The sequence below is a fragment of the Rhinopithecus bieti genome, unplaced genomic scaffold (genome assembly GCF_001698545.2).
Source record: "Rhinopithecus bieti isolate Rb0 unplaced genomic scaffold, ASM169854v2 scaffold_2723, whole genome shotgun sequence".
Lineage (NCBI taxonomy): Eukaryota > Metazoa > Chordata > Mammalia > Primates > Cercopithecidae > Rhinopithecus > Rhinopithecus bieti.
In genome coordinates this window covers 2,661,229-2,682,807 of record NW_016804119.1, presented here as the reverse complement: position 1 = coordinate 2,682,807, position 21,579 = coordinate 2,661,229, and the positions used below count along the sequence as shown (strand labels likewise).

Sequence of the window (21,579 nt, the reverse complement as noted above, 5' to 3'; positions counted from 1 at the left end):
GTGATCCGCCCGCCTCGGCCTCCCAAAGTGCTGGGATTACAGGCATGAGCCACTGCGCCCGGCCAATTCCAGCACTTTTGAAGGCTGAGGTAGCGAATCACGAGGTCAAGAGATTGAGACCATCCTGGCTAACATGCTGAAACCCCGTCTCTACTAAAAAAATACAAAAAAATTAACTGGGCATGGTGGCGGGCGCCTGTAGTCCCAGTGACTCTGGAGGCTGAGGCAGGAGAATGGCCTGAACCCAGAAGGCAGAGCTTGCAGTGAGCTGAGATTGCGCCACTGCTCTCCAGCCTGGGCGACAGAGCAAGATTCTGTCTCAAAAAAAAAAAAAAAAAAAAAACACAGCATTTTAAGAAATAATAATCACTTCATCCTGAGGGGCGGAGGTTATGGTGAGTCGAGATCATATCATTGCACTCCAGCCTAGGCAATAAGAGCGAAACTCCGTCTCAAAAAAAAAAAAAAAAATGTATGGGGCAAAATCACAAAAGAAAATACAAAACCAGGATGAGCCAAGATAGACAAGAGCAGACTCCTCATGTCTGCAGGGACATTTTCCTCACCCACAGACTCCAGGTTCCTGTAGTTCTCCAACATCACTTCCCTGTATAAAGCCCTCTGTGCAGGGTTCAGGCATTTCCACTCTGCCAATGAGAATTCTATAGCCACATCCCTGAAAGTCAAGCGTCCCTAAAATGAAACACACATTTCCACAAAACATTATGGAGGAGTTATCACCTTCACAGGAAATGAGAAAAAGAGAAAATAAATATTTATTTGATCAAAGACTGTGCTCTGACAAAACCATGTTAATGTATTTTTGAATATTTTTTCCCTATAGTTGCATTTTATTATACTTTGCCTTGAAAGATTTTAAGATACCATAAGTCACTATGGAAGTCTTGATTTTATGGACAATATAAAAACTATATAAATAAAAAGGAAACACAGAGCTAGGCATGGTGATTCACGCCTGTAATCCCAACACATCGGGAGGCCAAGGCGGGCAGATTATTTGAGGTCAAGCATTTGAGACCAGCCTGGCCAACATGGTGAAAACCTGTATCTCCTAAAAACATAAAAATTAGTCGGGCATGGTGGTAGGTACCTATAATCCCAGCTACACAGGAGGCTGAGGCAGGAGAATCACTTGAACCCAGGAGACAGAGGCTGCAGTGAGTCCAGATCGCACCACTGCACTCCATCCTGGGCAACAGACTGACACTCTATCTCAAAAAACAAAAACAAAACAAAACAAAACAAAAAACACTGCTGGGTGATGGCTCTCACCTGTTATCTCAACACTTTGGGAGACCAAGGTGGGCAGATAATGTGGTCAAGATATCGAGACCATCCTGGCCAATGTGGCAAAACCACATCTCTACTAAAAATACAAAAACTAGCTGGGTGTCATAGTGCGGGCCAGTACTCCCAGCTACTCAAGAGGCTGAGGCAGGAGGATCGCTTGAATCTGGTAGACGGAGGTTGCAGTGAGCCAAGATCACGCCACTGCACTTTAGCCTGGCAACAGAGCAAGACTCCATCTTACAAAAAAAAAAAAAAAAAGCAAACACAGGGTTTTCTCTAGAGACATGTCAGATATAATGTTCAACATACCAGGTGATATTAAGTTTCTGGATGAGCTAAGATAAAAGTGGTGTTTCAGAGAGGACAAAGTCCAATGGCTTTGAAAGAAAAGTCTGAATCTAAAATCTATCAAGATTGGTCAGGCACAGTGGCTCATGCCTGTAATCCCAGCACTTTGGGAGGCCGAGGAGGGCAGATCATGAGGTCAGGAGTTCGAGACCAGCCTGAGAACATGCTGAAACCCCCTCTCTACTAAAAATACAAAAATCAGCTAGGTGTGGTTGTGGGTGCCTGTAATCCCTGATACTTGGGAAGCTGAGGCTGGGGAACTGCTTGAAACCACGAGGCGGAGTTTGCAACGAGACGATATCATGCTACTGCACTTCAGCCTATATGACAGAGCAATACTCCGTCTCCAAAAAACAAAAAAACAAAAAACTGTCATGATCACAGCAACAGCCATGACTAACATTTTTGAATGCTTCTCATGTGCTATACACTCTTCTAAGTGCTTCCCGTGTCTTAAGCCATAAAATAACATACTATCCCACGAAGGAAGATCTGTACTTGGAGTCAGCTGCATCACACACACTCTAGGAAACTTGCCACAAATCAAATAGCTAAAAATATCAACACGAGCACCTGAATCCGGATGTCTGGGATTCACATTTGAATATAAACACCTAAGTAACAGACATAGCTTTAAACTAAACTTCCACAGGTTTATCTAGTGGAGAGAATGTGATAAAGGTCCAAGGGTGAAAACATGGAGCATCCTACAAGGTCACTGAATGGACACACACAGGCATGCATATAATCCTTCACAATACTACTTTTTTTTTTTTTTTGAGACGGAGTCTCACTTTATTGCACAGGCTGGAGTGCAGTGGCACAATCTCGGCTCACTGCAACCTGTGCCACCCAGGTTCAAGCAATTCTCTTGCCTCAGCCTCCCTAGCAGCTGGGATTTGAGGCACCTGCCACAGCATCCATCTAATTTTTATATAGTTAGTAGAGATGGGGTTTCACCATCTTAGCAAGGCTGGTCTTGAACTCCTGACGTAGTGATCTATCAGCCTCAGTCTTCCAAAGTGCTGGGATTACAGGTGTGAGCCATGGCTCCCGGCCCCTTCTTACTATTAACTGATTATTGTGATAGTTGACAACAATGAAAAATACTTAAAATAATTACAATTATTATAAAAAATAAACTTATTGCAAATGTTGTTTTCTATATAAACCATGGGCTTATCCATCCATGTATTCATGCACACACATCCCATCAGGCCGTTACACATGTGGTGGCGCACACCTCTAATTCCAGCTACTCAAGCAGCTGAGGCAACTGAATCACTGTAATCCAGGAGTCAGAGGCTACAGTGAAATGAAATCAAACCACTGCACTCCTGCCTGGGTGACAGAGTGAGACTCAACTCAAAAAAAAATAAAAAATAAAATAAAATCAATGATGTAATAAAGCATCCTGTACCACTGATGCCTATCTCCACTTTCCATTCCATTCTGAGTCATTAAAAGTGCAGTTTGGCCAAGCACAGTGGCTCAAGCCTGTAATCCCAGCACTTTGGGAGACCGAGCTGGAGGAATCACAAGATCAGGAGTTCAGCCAGCCTGACCAATATGGTGAAACCCCATCTCTACTAAAAATACAAAAAAATTAGCCAGCCATGGCAGTGAATACCTGTAATCTCAGATGTATGGGAGGCGGAGGCAAAAGAATTGCTTGAAGCCGGAAGGCAGAGGTTGCAGGGATCTGAGATCCTGCCACTGCAATCCAACCTGGGCAACAGAGCGAGACTCCATCTCAAAAAAGTGCAGAGTCCAGCCGGGCTGGCTGTCTCCCATCTGGAATGCCAGCAATTTGGGAGGCCAAGATGGGAGGATCAATTGAGGCCAGGATATCAAGGCGATAGTGAGCTATGATTGCACCACTGCACTCCAGCCTGGACGACAAAATAAAAATGCAATATAAAAAATAAGGCCGGACTCAGTGGCCCACACCTTTAATCCCAGCGCTTTATGAGTCCCAGATAGCAGATCACAAGGTCAGGAGTTCAAGACCACCCTAACCAACATGATGAAACCCCGTCTCAACTAAAAATACAAAAATTAGCTGGGTGTGGAGGTGCGTGTCTGTAGTCCCAGCAACTCGGGAGGCTGAGGCAGAAGAATTGCTTGAAACTGGGAGGCGGAGGTTGCAGTGAGCTGAGATTGTGCCATTGCACTCCAGCTTTGTTGACTAAGTGACTCCATCTTAAAATAAATAAATAAATACATACATATATACATTCATACATACATACATATATAGATATATATGGTGACCCATGCCTATCCTTCAGGCTCTTTGGGAGGCTAAAGTAGGGATTAGTTGAGCCCAGGAGTTTAAGGCTGCTGTAAACTCTGAATTGTGTCATTGTACTCCAGAACTAAGTCACAGAGTGACACCTTCTCTCTCTCTCTCTTTTTTCTTTTGAGACAGAGTCTCACTCTGTCTCCCAGGCTGGAGTGCAGTGGCACAATTTCGGCATATGGTAACTTCCACCTCCAGGGTTCAAGTGATTCTCCTGCCTCAGCCTCCTGAGAAGCCAAGATTACAGGTATGCACCACCACACCCAGCTAATTTTTGTATTTTTAGTAGAGATACAGTTTCACCATATTGGCTAGGCTGGTCTTGAACTCCTGACCTCAAGTGATCTACCTGCCTCGGCTTCCCAAAGTGCTGGGATTACAGGTCTGAGCCACCGCACCTGGATCAACATCCTGTCTCTTTCAAAAAAAAAAAAAAGTTTGGAGTCAGAGACATCTTGATCTACTAGTGTGGCTTCAAATGCATTACCAAATCAGATACACAATATCTCCCCTTATTCGTCTCCCTGTCCAGAATTTACCAGATATCTGTGCACATCAACATATATATTTCATATGTAGCTTCTCTGATCTGGTCCACAAGAAGCTGACATCCAGATGTGGCCCCTGAACCACCCAGGCTGCCCAGCAGCACTGACATCAACGGGCCCACACTCCATGTTTATCCATGTCTGGGTGTGAGCCCTTCCCAGGACCATGCCCAGTGGAGCCTCTTCCCAAGTTCATGTCACTGGGTCACAGGAGATGGAATCTCAGAGCAGGTGACAGGAACTGAGGGCAGGCATGGGTGAATGCGAGCGAACCTGTCAGGCAAAATGCTTCAGACTCAGAAAAGACTGGCTACTACAACACCTGGCATTTCAGAAAGGAAAGAGACAGATTAATCCCCAGAGGAACATCACTTCACCTGAGGAAGGGCCATGCCTGCCTCCTTTCCTTTCCTCTTCTCAGCTGCTTCCTCACATAATATCAGTCTTTAGAAACCAATCCTGTATGTGAAAAAAAAGATAAGACTTCGTGTTAGAAATGACTCACTCCCTTCCCATGACAAAAACACACGAACAGGAGAGACTTCACCCTGTAGAAAGATGTTCCCCCACTGCCTTCTGCACTAGAGATCATGCAGAGATAAGAAAGCCCCACAGGAAGACCTATAAGTGTACGTTTGACCCCGGTCTTCAGATCTCACTCCCCTCCTGGAGAAACCACCACACACGAGGCAGCAGGGGTGAGCTGGGCTAGACTGATCTCCCTTTCAGGATACAGACTCATCCCTGACCAAACCCCATCCAGAGGACAGCCCCTCATCTCTCTGTGGATCACAGGCTGAGCTCAGCCCCCAGAAATGGAGGACACAGAGCTTCGATGCTCAATGCTGCACACAGATGACAAGCACCTGGGCCACTGCAGCTATTACTGAGGGTGGGCTCCATCCCTTCAGAATAAGAACCCCTGCTAAAGCAGCACAAATGCTCTATTTGCAAAATGCTCTGTACTCTAATGTGAAGCCAGGGTTGAGTTCCACTCACAGCGGACGAGCCCAGCACAGCCCCACTTTCTGGCTCTGCTCTCTCTTTGGGGCCTTGTTCTCACCAAGATCCAGACAGTGGATGGTAAAGGCACAAAAATAATCACACAGAACAGTCAATGTGGACCAGAGGTGGGATGAAGGTTGGGCTGTGTGTAAGGAAAATAAACCTTGGGGCCCCAAATCACTAAGCAAAATGGAAAAGTCAAGCTGGGAGCTGCTTCGGGAGCCAGACTCCACTTCTATTCAAAGTCACCCTTCTGCTCCCTGACATAGGTGCCTATATGAGTGTCTCCTTTGGAAAGGCTAATCAGAAACTCAAAAGAAAGACCGAGCACAGTGGCTCAGGCCCGTCATACCAGCTCTGTGGGAGGCAGAGGCAGGGGGATCACTTGGGGTCAAGAGGTCTACACCAGTCCAGACAACATGGTGAAACCCCATCTCTGCCGGGCATGGTGGCTCAAGCCTGTAATCCCAGCACTTCGGGAGGCCGAGATGGGCGGATCACGAGGTCAGGAGATCGAGACCATCCTGGCCAACACGGTGAAACCCCGTCTCTACTAAAAAAAACACAAAAAACTAGCCGGGTGTGGTGGCGGGCTCCTGTAGTCCCAGCTACTCAGGAGGCTGAGGCAGGAGAATGGCGTAAACCCGGGAGGCAGAGCTTGCAGTGAGCTGAGATCCGGCCACTGCACTCCAGCCCTCCAGCCCGGGCGACAGAGCCAGACTCAGTCTCATTTAAAAAAAAAAAAAAAAAAAAAAATCCTCTCCAGATGGCCTATGCAGAGTAAAGGAGTTTGTAATTTTACTTTAACTTCTTTATTTACATAGGGCTTGCCTCCAAGTAACCAATGAAATCCTCCAGAGAATATTTAAACTCCAAAAATTCTGTAAAGAGGCCCTTGAGGGCGGGGCGCGGTGGCTCAAGCCTGTAATCCCAGCACTTTGGGAGGCCGAGATGGGCGGATCACGAGGTCAGGAGATCGAGACCATCCTGGCTAACACGGTGAAACCCCGTCTCTACTAAAAAAAACACAAAAAATTAGCCGGGTGAGGTGGCGGGCGCCTGTAGTCCCAGCTACTGGGGAGGCTGAGGCAGGAGAATGGCGTAAACCCGGGAGGCGGAGCTTGCAGTGAGCTGAGATCCGGCCACTGCACTCCAGCCTGGGCGACAGAGCGAGACTCCGTCTCAATAAAAAAAAAAAAAAAAGAAAGAAACCTCATGTTGGTCTCTACTAAGAGAAATTCTTCTGCCTTGAAACGCTGTTAATCTGTAACCCTAGCCCCAACCCTGTGCTTGCAGAAACACGTGCTGTGTTGACAAGGGATAATGGATTTAGGGCTGTGCAGGATGTGATTTGTTAAAAAGTGTTTGCAGACAGTATGCTTGGTAAAAGTCACCGCCATGCTCTAATCTCAAGTACCCAGGGACAGAATGTACTGCTGAAGGCCACAGGGACCTCTGCCCAAAAAAGCCTGGGTATTGTCCAAGGTTTCTCCCCACTGAGACAGCCTGAAATATGGCCTCGTGGGAAGGGAAAGACCTGACGGGCCCCCAGCCCAACACCGTCAAAAAAAAGTTTTCAGCAGGAAAACTATGCAATAGGAAGTGTATACATTGTCCTATAGCAGAAAGAGCGGGTAGGGGACCAGCCTCCTGGCGACTTCAAACCCAAAAAGAAGCAAATTCCGGACTCTTATGGAGACGTCTCAATTTGCTCTGGGTGAAAGAAGACAGGCCAGAATTTCCAGGTCCGTGGGGTACCCACGTCCAAGGGATATAAGCGCCGGGGACCTGGGAAGGGCAGACTTAATATAAGACAGAGCGAAACTCAGGTGCCGCGGTAGGGTCTTCACGTCACGCGATCCGCTTCCGGGTTTGCGCACGCAGGACAGAAGCCAGGCCTGGACTCCACCCGTGAGCTGGTTAATGGGGCCTGGGATGGGGGCGGGGAGCGGGCGGAGAGACTGCCCTTTAGAACCGGCAGAGGGCGGGGCCGGGGAGGGACCTGTGCGTCTCTCAGTCTCGCACCCAGAGCCTCTGTTTTTCGGGTTTTTGGAGGCGAGAGCGGCCAGGAAGGCTGAGGCACGATTCAAAAGCCCTGGAATTGTATGGAACGGGAATGCAAACTATAATATGAAATGCAAAGCCCTGCCTCGAAGGAACATACGATTTCATGCTGACGACCCACAGAAGAGAATAGAAATCCTCTCAATGCCGGACCAGGTGGCTCACACTCGTAATCCCAGCACTTTGGGAGGCGGAGGCGGGCGGATCACAAGGTCAGGAGATCGAGACCATCCTGGCTAACACGGTGAAACCCTGTGTCTACTAAAAATACAAAAAATTAGCCGGGCGTGGTGGTGGACGCCTGTAGTCCCAGCTACTCGGGAGGCTGAGGCAGGAGAATGGCGTGAACCCGGGAGGCGGAGCTTGCAGTGAGCCAAAATCGTGTCACTACACTCCAGCCTGGAGGACAGAGCGAGACTCCGTCTCAAAAAAAAAGAAAAGAACTCCTCTCCCTTTCTGTTCTCCATTTACTCAGGGGAGGGAGTCCACCCTGTGCTCAGCTTCGGAGACTTCCCTAGGGCCTCCGCCTGGGATGCGGAGGGAGTGCTCAGGCCAAGGAGAAGTGAGGTCACCATCTGATGCTTAAACACAGCAGGGATGCGGGCGCGGGGAGGAAGCCTGAGGTCCCAGCTACTCAGGAAGCAACGGCGGAGAATCGCTGGACCTGGGGGTCCAGGCCAGCCTGGGCGACAAAGTAACATCCCCTCCCTCAGGGTTCCCTTCCTCATCTCTCTCTCTCACTCTTTTACCTTTCTTTCTTTTTTTTTTTTTGAGACTGAGTCTCGCTCTGACGCCCAGGCTGGAGTGCAGTGGCACGATTTTGGTTCACTGCAAGCTCCGCCTCCCGGGTTCATGCCATTCTCCTGTCTCAGCCTTTTGAGTAACTGGGACTACAGGCGCCAGTCACGACTCCTGGCTAAGTTTTTGTATTTTTAGTAGAGATGGGGTTTCACCGTGTTTGCCAGGATGGTCTCAATCTCCTGACCTCGTGATCCGACCGTCTCAGCCTCCCAAAGTGCTGGGATTGCAGGTGTGAGCCACCGTGTCTGGCCTTTTTTTTTTTCTTTTAACCCTTTTAGATAAAATTTTTGATGGTGTTACATAGGGATCCAACATTATTCTTTTCCATGTGGATACCCAGTTGGTTGCCCCAGCACATTTGTGAAAAAGATCTATTACTTTCTCTTTTTTTACTTTTTTCTTTCCTTTTATTTTTCAGGCAGAGTATTTCTCTGCGGCCCATGCTGGGGTGCAGTTGCGAGATCGTGGTTCACTGCAGCCTCTGCCTCCTGGGTGGAAGCTATTCTTCTGCCTCAGCCTTTGGAGTAGCTGCTATTACAAGTGCACACGGCTATGCCCAGCTAATTTTTGTATTTTTGGTAGAGACGGGGTTTCACCATGTTGGCCAGGCTGGTCTGGAACTCCTGACTTCAAGTGGTCTGCCTGCCTTGGCCTCCCAAAGTGCTGGGATTACACTAGTGAATCACCGTGCCTGGCCCAGGAAATATTCTTTACTTCACTCTTTAAATGTGAGAAAATATAATTGAAAAACAAAGAGTCTCCTCCCAAATGAGAAATCATCTCCACGATGATAATAGAGAAAGAAATTAAAGCGATTTTATTAATAAATAAGCTTTAGATGAGAATATGATGGGAAATAGAGGCAAACAGCCGAGAGGTTGAAAAGAGAGAAAGACACTTCACTGTTCTATACAACACATTAAGCACTAATCAGTCCTCAGGGAAGAGCACTTGACAACACCCTTGGTCACACACAGTTCATCATGGCTCTGCTTGATAATGGAGGTGACAATCTGTGTCAGCTAATGAGCTTCATCCTGAGGGAGGGAGAGAAACCCTAACACTAACCCTAACACAATATTAGCAGGGCGTCGTGGCAGGTGCCTGTAATTTTTCTGTATTTTTAGTAGAGACAGGGTTTCACCAAGCTGGCCAGGCTAGTTTCGAACTCCTGATCTCAAGTGATCTGCCCACTTCAGAGTCCCAAAGTGTTGGGATTATAGGCTTGAGCCACGATGGTCAGTCAGGAAAACTCTTAGAAGTTGCACCTGCATTTCACTAGACTCAGGTTGTAGGGCCACATTCCTCTCAAGGCTCAGAATTATTTAAAGGTCCAAAGCTTTAAATTGGAATCATTTGATGTTTGAATTATTTAATTTCCTTTTTTTTTTTTTTTTTTTTTGAGATGGAGTCTCGCTTTGTCACCCAGGCTGCAGTGCAGTGGTGCAATCTCGGCTCACTGCAACCTCTGCCTCCCAGGTTCAAGCAATTCTCCTGCTTCAGCCTCTTGAGAAGCTAGGACTACAGGCATGTGCCACCACGCCTGGCTAATTTTTTTGTGTTTTTAGTAGAGACAGGGTTTCACCATGTTGGTCAGGCGATCTCAAACTCCTGACCACGTTATCAGCCCACTTTGGCCTCCCAAAGTGCTGGGATTACAGGCGTGAGCCACCGTGCCCAGCCGTTGTTTGCCTTTCAAAGCGAGCTCCCAAATTCTTCAGAAATACATTCCTGGGCCGGAAGCGGTGGCTCATGCCTGTAAACCCAGTACTTTGGAAGGCCCAGGATGGAGGATCATCTAAAATGAGAAGTTCAAGACCAGCCTGGCCAACATGGTGAAACCCCGCGTCTACAAAACTATAAAAATCAGCCAGGCATGATGGCGGGTGTCTGTAGTCCCAGCTACTCTGGAGGCTGAAGCAGGAGAATCGCATGTACCGGGGAGATGGAAATTGCAGTGAGCCGAGATCACGCCATTGTACTATGGCCTGGGAAACAAGAGCGAAACGGAAAGGGAAAGGGAAAGGGAAAGGGAAAGGGAAAGGGAAAGGGAAAGGGAAAGGAAAGGAAAGGAAAGGAAAGGAAAGGAAAAGGAAAAGGAAAAGGAAAAGGAAAAGGAAAAGGAAAAGGAAAAGGAAAAGGAAAAGGAAAAAAAAGGAAAGGAAAGGAAAGGAAACTACCTCAGAAGGCAGAAAACGCATTTGCAAATTTTCTAAATAAATGTCCTAAGAAAAGAGATGAAAGGAAAGAAGATCTCTTTATTTTCAAAGGAGGGATTGTACCTCTCATTTATTGGCTTGTTTGTTTGAGACAGGGTCTAGCTCACTCACCCAGGCTGGAGTGTGGTGGCAAAAACAGGGCTCACTGCAGCCTTCAACGTCCTGGTTCAAGTGATCCTCCCACCTTTTTCACTAAGCATTTGGAAGAGATACCTACAATATATAAACACCAATACGTTTCCAATGAAGTCCAGATGGCAAATCATACCGAAATGTGTATATACGACACAAAAAACAGTACTTATTTTAAACTTCCCAAACATGATCTTCAAAGTTTAGGAACACAAAAGGAGTAAGATTCTTTAATAAATAAAGGGCGATTACATGTCCTTCAAATCATTTCTATGGAAGCCTATTTCCAATATCATGACAAAACACTGACAGGGCAGAAACATGTTTAAGCCTGAAGTCAGAAGTGTTTTTCCACTGTGACCCTAAAGTGTATCACAGTTTGCAAAAAACATATCATTGTCACATCAATGAAAAGGAAAGTATATATTCTTCATATTTACAGAATATCTAGTGTATACAAATAAATGCTAAAGGACCACACAATATACTATATTGGTAAATAATCCACAACAAGCTCATGTCAGGGTAACCAGAATCAATGGAAATTCTGTATTGTCAAATAATCACAGCACAGGGAAGATAAGAAAAGATTACAAAAATTAGCCAGGACTGGTGGCTTGCACCTGCAGTCCCAGCCACTCAGGAGGCTGAGGCACAAGAATCGCTTGAACCTGGAAGGGAAAACTTGCAGGGAGCCAAGATTGCACCACTGCGTTCCAGCCTGGGTGACAGGGTGAGACTCCATCTCAAAAAAAAAAAGAAAAGAAAAGAAAAGAAAGAAAGAAAGAAAAAGAAAACAATAGTAATACAATCTTTTTCTGAATACCTGTCATAAAATTACCTATATCCATGGAGAACAGGGACTTATTGAAATTAACAAGTGCAGTGTGTCAGTTATATTACATACCATATATGGAAAAGCCATATGTGAAATCTTAAATGTTAATCAGTAAACTATTGTAACCCATGATAAAACCTGCAAGCAAATAATAAGTACATTTATACAGCCTGCAGAATTCTAAACAATTCCCTCTTAAGAAAAAAGCTACAACTTCTACTTACCACCAGCACACAATATAAGAACTGAAATACATGTTAAGATCACCACCTTCTGATGTATGAGTTCAAGTAAATACACAGCATTACAAGGAATACGAACTAACTAACAGTGTCAGAGGGTGCAATTATGATGTCACAGGTACAGTTACATAACACCAGGCAATACAGCAATTATATATATATGCATTGCCCTTAGTTCTCTAGCTAACTATGCATAAAATATAAAATATAGACTGTGTACTGTGAAAATCTATAAACTGAGATCACAGAAAACATTGCATAAAACAAATTGCACAATAAAAACATAAAAAACAAGATGCAGGCTCTCTGGTCTGAAAGATCATGTTGGTCAAAAGCAATGTTCAGAGTTCTTATTGTGCAATAGGATGTTCCTGCAGATGGTGCCTTTGAGAGAATTTGGTCATGGGTGTTGACTACATGTGAATAGGACCAGTGCTTTTAGTTTTATTATTAATTAATTAATTAATTTTTTGAGATGGAGTTTCCCTCTTGTTGCCCAGGCTGGCATGCAGTGGTGCAATCTCGGCTCACTGCAACCTCTGCCTCCCAGATTCAAGCAATTCTGCCTCAGCCTTCTCTGAGCAGTTGAGATGACAGGCATCTGCAACCATGCCTGGCTAATTTTTGTATTAGGTACAGATGGGGTTTCACTGTGTTGGCCAGGCTGGTCTCGATATCCTGACCTCGTGATCCACGCACCTCGGCCTCCCAAAGTGCTGGTATTACAGATGTGAGCCACCGTGCCCTGATGTCCATTTTAAAAACTACTATGGGTGTGGGTGTGGTGGCTCATGCCTGTAATCCCAGCACTTTGGGAGGCCAAGGCAGGCAGATCCCCTGAGATCGGGAGTTAGAGACCAGCCTGGACCAACATGAAGAAACCCAGTCTCTACTAAAAACACAAAATTACCTGGGTGTGGTGGTGCATGCCTGTAACCCCAGCTACTCACTGTTAGTTAGCTTGTATTCCTAATCATATCCAATAAACTCACCCACTCATCTAAACCCAAGGTCTCGTGCCCCTTTTTTTCTTTTGAGACAATGTCTCCCTCTGTTGACCAGGCTGCAGTGTAATACCCTGCCTCTCTGAGGCAGTAGAATCACTTGAAGCCGAGAAGTGGAGGTTGCAGTGAGCTGAGATCATGCCATCGCACACCAGCCTGGGCAACAAGAGCAAAACTCCCTCAGAAAAAAAGAAAAGAAAAGAGAAGGCTATATAGGCCAAATGCAGTGGCTCATCCCTGTAATCCCACCTGTAAACCCAGTAATTTGGGAGGCCAAGGCAGGAGGATCCTTTGGGCCCAGGATTTTGAGACCAGCCTGGGAAACATAGTGAAATCTCATTTCTACAAAAACAAAACAAAAACTAGCCAGGCTTGGTGGCTCATGCCTCTGGTCCCAGCTACTCAGAAGGCTGAGGTAGGAGGATCGCTTGAACCCAAGAGGTTGAGGCTGCAGTTAGAGGAGATCACACCACTGCACAACAGCCTGGGTGATACAGCCAGACCCTGTCTCAAAATAGTATTTAATTAATGAATTAAATTAAAGTATTATGTAATAACAGACAGTGACTTTTTCTCCCCTTCACTACCCACATCCTACCCCATCCTAGGAAAAGGGAAGGCAGTGATTCACAACTGAATAGTCACTTCCCTCTGGCTGAATAGGGATTCCAAGTGGAAGATACCCCTGATGCCAAGATTTATAGAATGTTTATGCCTTATAGATATGAATTTTAAAATTCTCAATCTCATCTGTATAATTTAAACAAGTTTTTAGATATTAGATTATATATTTGGAAGTCAACCTGTCACAAGTAATCATATCCAACAAACTCACCCGCTCATCTAAACCCAAGGTCTCTCACCCCTTTTTTTCTTTTGAGACAATGTCTTGCTCTGTTGACCAGGCTGCAGTGTAATGACATGATATCAGCTCACCGCAGCCTGGACCTCCTGGGCTCAAGTCATCCTCCCAGCTCGGCCTCCAGAGCAGCTGGGAGTACAGGTGTACCATTAGGTCCGGTTATTTACTTATGTTTTTTGGCAGAGATGGGGGTCTCATTATGTTGCCCAGGCTGGTCTTGAACTCCTGGACTCAAGCAATCCCCTTGCCTCAGTCTCCTGAAGTGCGGAGATTTCAGGCGTGAGCCACTGTGCCCAGCCCCTCTGTCTTCATTACTGTGCTTCCCTCCCTAATTCTGTACATATCTCTCATTCTCCCCTTCTCTCTCTAGCTCTTGTTTTCTTTTCTTTTTCCCTGGGATTCTGCTCTTCATTTTGTACCCTCTTCTTCCCTCTATTCCTTCTCTTCCACCTCTTCTGCTCCATCCTCGCAACTTAATCTCTTCTTGCTCCTTCTCCCCAATCTTTCAATCGTCCTCAATTTCTGTCTCTTCTGCCATCTCTGCGCCTCCTCTGTTCTCCCTGTTAAATTCTTTCTTCCCTGATATACTCCCTTGTCCCCACTCTGTGGCACCTGAGATCCGCAGTTGTCCTCCCTGCTGTGGTTCTCCCTCTATTCTTGATACAAGCACCACTCTGCTTTGTCTGTCCTGGCTCCAAATCCCTGCCTCTCTCCCTCACTCTGATGAGCCTCCCTCTTTGCTTTCACTCCCCCTACCTTGCCGTGCTTCATCTCTCTGTACATCTGGGTTTTCTCTACATTTCTCCAGTTGTTTTTCTCCTCCTGCGTTCCTACGTTGTTTTCTTTTGTTTTCACTTTTGCTATCTCTTGGCATATCCCTCAGCAATCCTCTATTTTTCCTGTCTGTTAGGGGCCTTTTTTATTCTCTTCTCTGTCCTCAGGTTTTCTACTGCTCTTGTCTGTCTCCTGATCCCTTTGGCTCACACAATCGCAGGAGGGTTTGGAGTAAGATGCCTGCATCCCGTAGGAGCGCATTTTCCAGTGGCTGGAGCTCGGCAGGCAAGAAAACCCCGTGTCACAGGGCAGGCCCCTGGGACCTCCCCAGAGCGGGTTCAGTGGAAGCGGTGACTGCGGAGAGGAGACCTGGGGAGGAACAGGCCCTGGCACGAGGAGGGAGGTGGGGAGGGCGATGTGTGCCTCAGGACAAGGATGGGGTCTGCAGGATCCCAGGACACGCAGAGGACTCGGCGTCCCCGGGACTGGAGCCGGGGCGCGGCGCTCCAAGGGCAGACGAGGGGGAGGCTGGGAGGAGCGCCCCAGGCAAGAATCCACCTCGCGGGTGAGGACTTTAAATAGCGCGGGGCGGGAGGAGTCAGAACAAGGTTTTGAGCAGGAAAACTACGCAATAGAAAGTGTATACATTGCCCTATAACAGAAAGACCGGGGACCGGAACAGCCTCAGGGCGACTTTAAACCCAAAAGGAAGCGACCCCCGGGCTCTCACGGGGATGTCTCAATTTGCTCTGGGGAAGGAAGATGGGCAAGAATTTCCAGGTCTGTGGGGACCCCACGTCCCAGGGACAGAAGGGTCGAGGACCTGGGAAGCGCAAACTTAATACAACACAGAGCAAAACTCACCGCGTGATGTGACCTTCACTCCAACCGATCCGCTTCCGAGTTTGCGTTAATCTGCGCGCGCAGAACAGAAGCCAGGCCTGGGCGGGAGGTGGGAGGAGGTGGGCGGGGCCTCAGCGAGATAGGGGCAGGGCGCGAGGCGGAGAGACCTTGCCGTTTAGAACCGGCAGAGAGCAGGAGCGAGGAGGGACCTGCTCGTCTCTCAGTCTCCCTCCCAGTGTTTTGGAGACCAGAGTGGCCAGAAACGCTGAGGCATGATTCCAAAGCCCCGGAATTGTCTGGAAGGGGGATGCAAACTAGAATGTGAAATGCAAAGCCCTGCCTGCGCGGCAAGTACGATATCACGCTGACGGCCCACAGAACAGAGCAGAACAGAAATCCTCTCCCTTTCTATTGTCCCATTCACTCGGGAGGGAGAGTCTATCCTGTGCTCAGCTTCAGGGACTTCTCTAAAGCCACCACCTGGGGTGCCGGACGGAGTGCTCAGGCCAGGGAGGAGTGAGGTCACCACCTGCTGCTTAAACACAGCAGAGGCGTCGGGGCGGGAACCTGAGGTCCCAGCTACTCAGGAAGCCGCAGCGGGAGAATCGCTGAGCCTGAGGTTCCAAGCCAGTCTGGGCGACAAGTAACACCCACTGCCGCAGGTCTACCTTCCTCGTCTCTCTTCTTAAAAAAAAAAAAAAAAAAAAAAAAAAAAAAAAAAAAAAAAAAAACCTTTTAAAATAAAATTTTTGATGGTGTGACAAAGGGATCCAACACTATTCTTTTCCATGTGGATATCCACTTAGTTGTACTGGCACATTTGTAGAAGAGATCGATTACTTTCTTTTTTAAATTATTATTTACTTTTTGCTTTTTCTGGTTTTTTTGTTGTGTTTGTTTGTTTGTTTGTTTTGAGACAGAGTATTTCTCTGTCGCCCAGGCTGGGGTGCAGTGGTGAGATCTCGACTCAATGCAGCCTCTACCTCCTGGGTTCAAGCGATTCTCCTGCCTCAGCTTCAGGAGCAGCTGGCCTTAAAGGCCCGCGCCACGAAGCCAGGCTAATTTTTGTATTTTTCGTAGAGACGGGGTTTCACCACGTTGGCCAGGCCGGTATCGAACTTCTCACTTCAAGTTATTTACCTGTCTCGGCCTCCCAAAGTGCTGGGATTACAGTCGTGAGCCAACATGCCTGGCCCAAGAAACATGCTTTACTTCGCTTTTTAAAAGTTGACAAAGTATAATTGAAAACTAAAAAATCTTCTCCCAAATGAGAAATCATCTCCACGACGATAACAGAGAAAGAAATGAAAACAATTTTATTAATAAATAAGCCTTAGACCAGAATGTGATGGGAAATAGGGGCAAACAGCTAAGAGGTTAAAAAGACAGAAAGAAACTTCACTGTTCTGTACAACCCACTAAGTACAAGTTTTCAAGATAAACACTAATCAGTCCTCAGGGAAGAGCACTTGACAACACCTTTGGTCACACATAGTTCATCCTGGCTCTACTTGGTAATGGAGGTGACCATCTGTGTCAGCTAACTAGCTTCATCTTGAGGGAGGGGGAAAAACCCTAACCCATGTCTTTTAGACAAGTATGAGTTTTACAACATGGCGACAGGTGCCCTCTCTTGTGAGGCTCCTACAGTACCACAGAAACTGATGTCAGCAGTAAATAATAAAATTTAAACTATATGATTAAGTATAGAGTTAATGAACACAACGCTTGAAGAAAGCCACCTGAAAACATCAACTCCAAATAAATGGGATCCGCGTTCCCAAGTAGAGACGTTAAGGTTTCTACATAGACACAGTAACAGTCTGATCTCTCTTTTCCCCACATTTCCCCCTTGTCTTTTTTACAAAACTGCCGTCATCAACATGGCCAGTTCTCGATGGTCGCTGTCTCTTCAGAGTTGCTGGGTACACCTGCAGACTAACAGACAGAACAGGCACACAAGGATTAATATAAAATTTACAATAGTAGAACATCTGATGGTCTTAACCCAAGTGACAGGGTTAAGATTTGTGAGGCCATTAGCAACTCCCGTGATTGCCTCAGTTCCTGCTACCAATTTAAATGGGCTTGTGATGTTTCAAAAATTTATTCTTGCCGGGCACGGTGGCTCAAGCCTGTAATCCCAGCACTTTGGGAGGCTGAGACGGGTGGATCACGAGGTCAGGAGATCGAGACCATCCTGGCTAACATGGTGAAACCCCGTCTCTACTAAAATACAAAAAACTAGCCGGGCGAGGTGGCGGGCGCCTGTAGTCCCAGCTACTCGGGAGGCTGAGGCAGGAGAATGGCGTGAACCCGGGAGGCGGAGCTTGCAGTGAGTTGAGATCCGGCCACTGCACTCCAGCCTGGGTGGCAGAGTGAGACTCCGTCTCAAAAAAAAAAAAAAATTATTCTTTTAATTTGGAAATGTCTAAAGTGAGATTATCTTCTCTTCCTTGTAGATGGCATCTAACTATGTCCCAGTGATGCTCAGACTCATTATAAACTCGGGGTGTGATACAAAAATCTGACATATTCCAGTCACATTGTAACTGTAAACGATGTTCTAAGCCTATCTCCCATCCAGTCACACTGTAACTGGAAATGATGTTCTAAGCTCATGAGTCTATCTCGCATCCAAATGACAGTTGTCTAAGATCATTAATTTGATTTGTCAATTTTTGATCAATACCAGATTGTGAATTCCACAATCTCGTAGAATTCTTTTGCCAATCGTTAACAAAGTTTACTGTCTGAACAGAAGAGTGCAATGCAACTCCTGCCACAGCGGCCATAGCTGTGACTGCAATTAATCCCATAATAATTGCAATTCAAGTAAAAATGAATCTTTTTGGATCTATTTAAAATGCCTTTTAAACCTTCAGACAAAATATGGATGGACAGCAAGTCCTCCGACGGTGGGTCCATGGACACAGTCGAATCAATGCAAGCAAACAACCTGCAGTTTTCACAGGTTGTAGTTTGGGAGTCTGGTTTAATAACTATATTTCCTACAACTGGCATATAAGGGGGCTTTACACAACTTTGCAAAGGAACTGTTAGACCGGAATTTATGTCGATAGTATAAAATGGCTTATGATCTCTTGTTTCTATAGTTTGATTTCCAGACCAAATTTTAATGTGGTATGAGGCCACAGTAAGCCTCCATAATTCTGGATGTTCAGGACCAGAAACAGGACTTATTGTTTTTGGTCTTGGAGTACAGATTCCTTTTTCTCCCCATTCCCAAGGGAAGAAAGACTGTAATTTTTTTGTGCTTATGTTTGTCTGAACTTTCTCTTAAGTCACTATTAACAGCTGGACTCACCTGTGCACCGGGGCATAATTGAGTTTGTCCTGTGTGATTGTGGTGGTAGAATTGACCTTGGGGTGCCCAATCTATAATAGTTCCGAATTCGTTGTTTTGTAATATCACCGCACTATTAGCCACACATTCTGCCCAAACTACAACTTCTGTGCCTTTTGATCCTGTGGGAATTTCTTTGTGGCAAGGCTTTCCTTTGGCCTAAATTTTAATGATCTTTGATAAGAAAAGTCCTGTAAATAATTTACCTGTGGCCTGAGTGACATTCCACTTACCGTGTGATAAGTAAATCTACTGGTGGTGCTGACAGTAGGTGCTTCTACCAACCACTTTTGGATTGCAGGCTTTAAACATCCTGGTGCTCTCCCTAGGCAAATAGGAGGATAATGATACCCAGTGGAAAAATTTATCATCATTCCTTCTTCCTCAGGTTTAGCAGGGCAACAGTCATCTGTGGGGCCAGGTACCCATACACTATTATTGACATATGCTTCAATAGGATTATCCATCCATGTGATGGCCCGAATTAAGGGCGGGAAAGGCACGTAGACCCAGTAGGTATAATTAGCTGCAGCTGCTCCTGCAGGCATGGGGAGACTGACCACCGCTGATACAATCATCAAAGCTGCAAGCAGCATGTTCTCTGGAGTTTGTGTCACTTTTGTGTTCTCTAGCCTTTTTTTTTAGCTAACTGTATCAGCTTCTTTAATTGCACCCAAGTTGGGGCTCCGCTTTCTTGGTGGATGGCAACTTCATCTGTTCTTCTGACATCACCATTTTGTTCATCTTGTGAGTCGATGGTGCTCGATTGCGGTGTTTCCATCTCCACAGAGGCGCTTTCTTTTGCATCTCCGCTGGGTTCACTGTAGAACTTCACATGTCTAGTGGGTATCCAAACAGGAAGCTGATTCTCTCCTTGTGAAACACAAGCAAAACCTCTTCCCCAGGTTCTCACCTTCCCTACTTCGCATGTCTTATGTTTGTTGTCTTTCCACCAGATCAGTTTTCCATCATGTGGGCTGTTCTTTTTACCAGTAAGATGTTGTTCTGCAGAGGTCGTAGTCTATTGCAGGATCTGGCCAGCAACCTGCAATGCAACGGGGCTCTTTCTTTGTTCCCAGGTGGATTGGCATTTCGAGAAATAATGGACACACACAAGATAGTGAAAGCTGGGCCCAGGGGGGTCACCGCCTCTGGTCCCACAGTGCCACCAATGCACTGGATATACCAGCATTCATTAATAAGTTTAGTGAGGTGGGGGTAGGTTAGTGAGGGATTTTGGGTCATTTGATTACGAGGTGAGATGGTCACATGGGGATGAAGTAATTCTTTAACATAACATCTGTATGCAGAAGTATAGTATACAGAGATAAGAATTTACAGTGTAGTGTGTGTGTGCATCAGTAATTTTTAACAGAGCCTTAAAACAGAAACACAGTCTTTCCATAACCTATGATTAGCAAGATCTTAATCAGCAGTAACAGTTGCAGCAAAAGCTGGTTACAAACAATCCACAGAAACAGGACGTGAACCTAGACAACCGGTTAGGCCAGAAATTCTCAGAAGGGAGTATGCCTTAACCCTAAAGAGGCCTAGAAGAGCTGTGGCAAGATGAGGGCATTTATAGCCCTATCTTATCCATATGGACAGGCGCCCCTCATATGTCCATTTATATGCGCATTCCACAAGGGTCGCATTTCATTCCCAGAGCTATGAACATCTGCTTTTCTGGGATAGGAATCTTGGTGATGTGAAACCTCTGACTGCACGTCCATTCATAGGCTCTCTGCAGGGGGAAGGACATCACGCACTGTTGGCTCATTCTGGCAGTCCAACCTGGCGTTGTCTTTACACAGTCCTGCATGCAATTTTGTATTTACAATAAATCGGGAGCATTTCATCTTTTATTCCATAGCAATAGTTTCAGGGGGTCTCCCTATATCACCCCCTTTTCTCTGATTTAAATGAGCCATAGCAATCATAGCTTGGCACTCATTACAATTGAAGATTTTTTTCCAATTTTACATATGAACAATAAACCAATGGCACAAATTATGCACAGAACAAAATTAACGATAGTGGATCCTCCCAGAGATTTTACCCATTGAATGGGGTTGAGATTAGATAACCCCTCAGAGATACTGTCTAAAGCTTCAGCACCGGGTAAAGCAGTTAAGTGTGCTTGAGAGGGCTCAAAAATCTGTTCTTTTAGCCTGCTCATGTCTAAACTTAAATTATCTTCACTTCCTTGTAAATAGCATTTTACTAACTCCCAATTGTGAACAGACTCATTACATTGGAAGGAGTTATACAAAAATCAGAAGTATTCCAATCACGTTGCATTTGTAATCTATGTTCTAAACTCATAATTCTGTATCCCATCCATGTAACAATTTGTCTTAGATCATTGATTTGATTGGCCAATTTTTGATCAATACCTGACTGAGAATTCCACATCTGAGTAGAATTTTTTTTTGCCATTTATCCACAAAATGAGCAGTTTGAATAGATTGGTGTCATGCAACTCCAGCAGAAGCAGCAGTCACAGTAACAGCAATCAAGCCCATTATTACTGCAATTAATGTAAAAGTAAATCGTTTACTCCTTTTAAGAAATTTCTGTAGAATATTAATAATAACATGGATAAAAGGGGAAGATTCTCAAGGCCTATGTAAGACTACAGAGAGCCAAATACCTTCTCTGGCTCCGACTATTAAAATACTATGATATTGAGGCCGGGCGCGGTGGCTCAAGCCTGTAATCCCAGCACTTTGGGAGGCCGAGACGGGCGGATCACGAGGTCAGGAGATCGAGACCATCCTGGCTAACATGGTGAAACCCCGTCTCTACTAAAATACAAAAAACTAGCCGGGCGACGTGGCGGGCGCCTGTAGTCCCAGCTACTTGGGAGGCTGAGGCAGGAGAATGGCGTGAACCCGGGAGGCGGAGCTTGCAGTGAGC

At 46.0% G+C, this 21,579-nt stretch overlaps 2 protein-coding genes across 2 annotated transcripts in view; both read right to left on the bottom strand.

Annotated features, from left to right (window-relative positions):
- The window catches only part of LOC108523812 (zinc finger protein 813-like), a 65,433-nt gene extending 50,031 nt beyond the window's left edge, over positions 1-15,402 (bottom strand). The window contains 4 exon segments of the mRNA XM_017864591.1: positions 567-693; positions 4,887-4,968; positions 10,710-10,811; positions 15,315-15,402. Of these exon segments, the coding sequence (XP_017720080.1) occupies positions 567-640 (74 nt within the window). The 5' untranslated portion in view covers positions 641-693; positions 4,887-4,968; positions 10,710-10,811; positions 15,315-15,402.
- A 1,230-nt stretch (positions 15,403-16,632) lies between these two features.
- LOC108523805 (endogenous retrovirus group K member 113 Env polyprotein-like) lies at positions 16,633-19,940 on the bottom strand. The gene is made up of 2 exons (XM_017864579.1): positions 18,894-19,940; positions 16,633-17,231 (listed from the first exon to the last, which is right to left on the bottom strand). Exons 1-2 carry the CDS (start codon positions 19,254-19,256, stop codon positions 17,172-17,174), a joined length of 423 nt encoding a protein of 140 aa, XP_017720068.1. The 5' UTR covers positions 19,257-19,940; the 3' UTR covers positions 16,633-17,171.
- Positions 19,941-21,579: the final 1,639 nt, after the last annotated feature.

Bases quoted from the DNA above. Each gene is read 5' to 3' on its own strand.
- LOC108523805 (XM_017864579.1), bottom strand. From the start codon at position 19,256: ATGCTGCTTGCAGCTTTGATGATTGTATCAGCGGTGGTCAGTCTCCCC. The intron at 17,232-18,893 runs GTAAGTGGAATG...TCTGTCTGTTAG, and splicing joins GTAGATTTACTTATCACACG to TCTGCAGGTGTACCCAGCAA.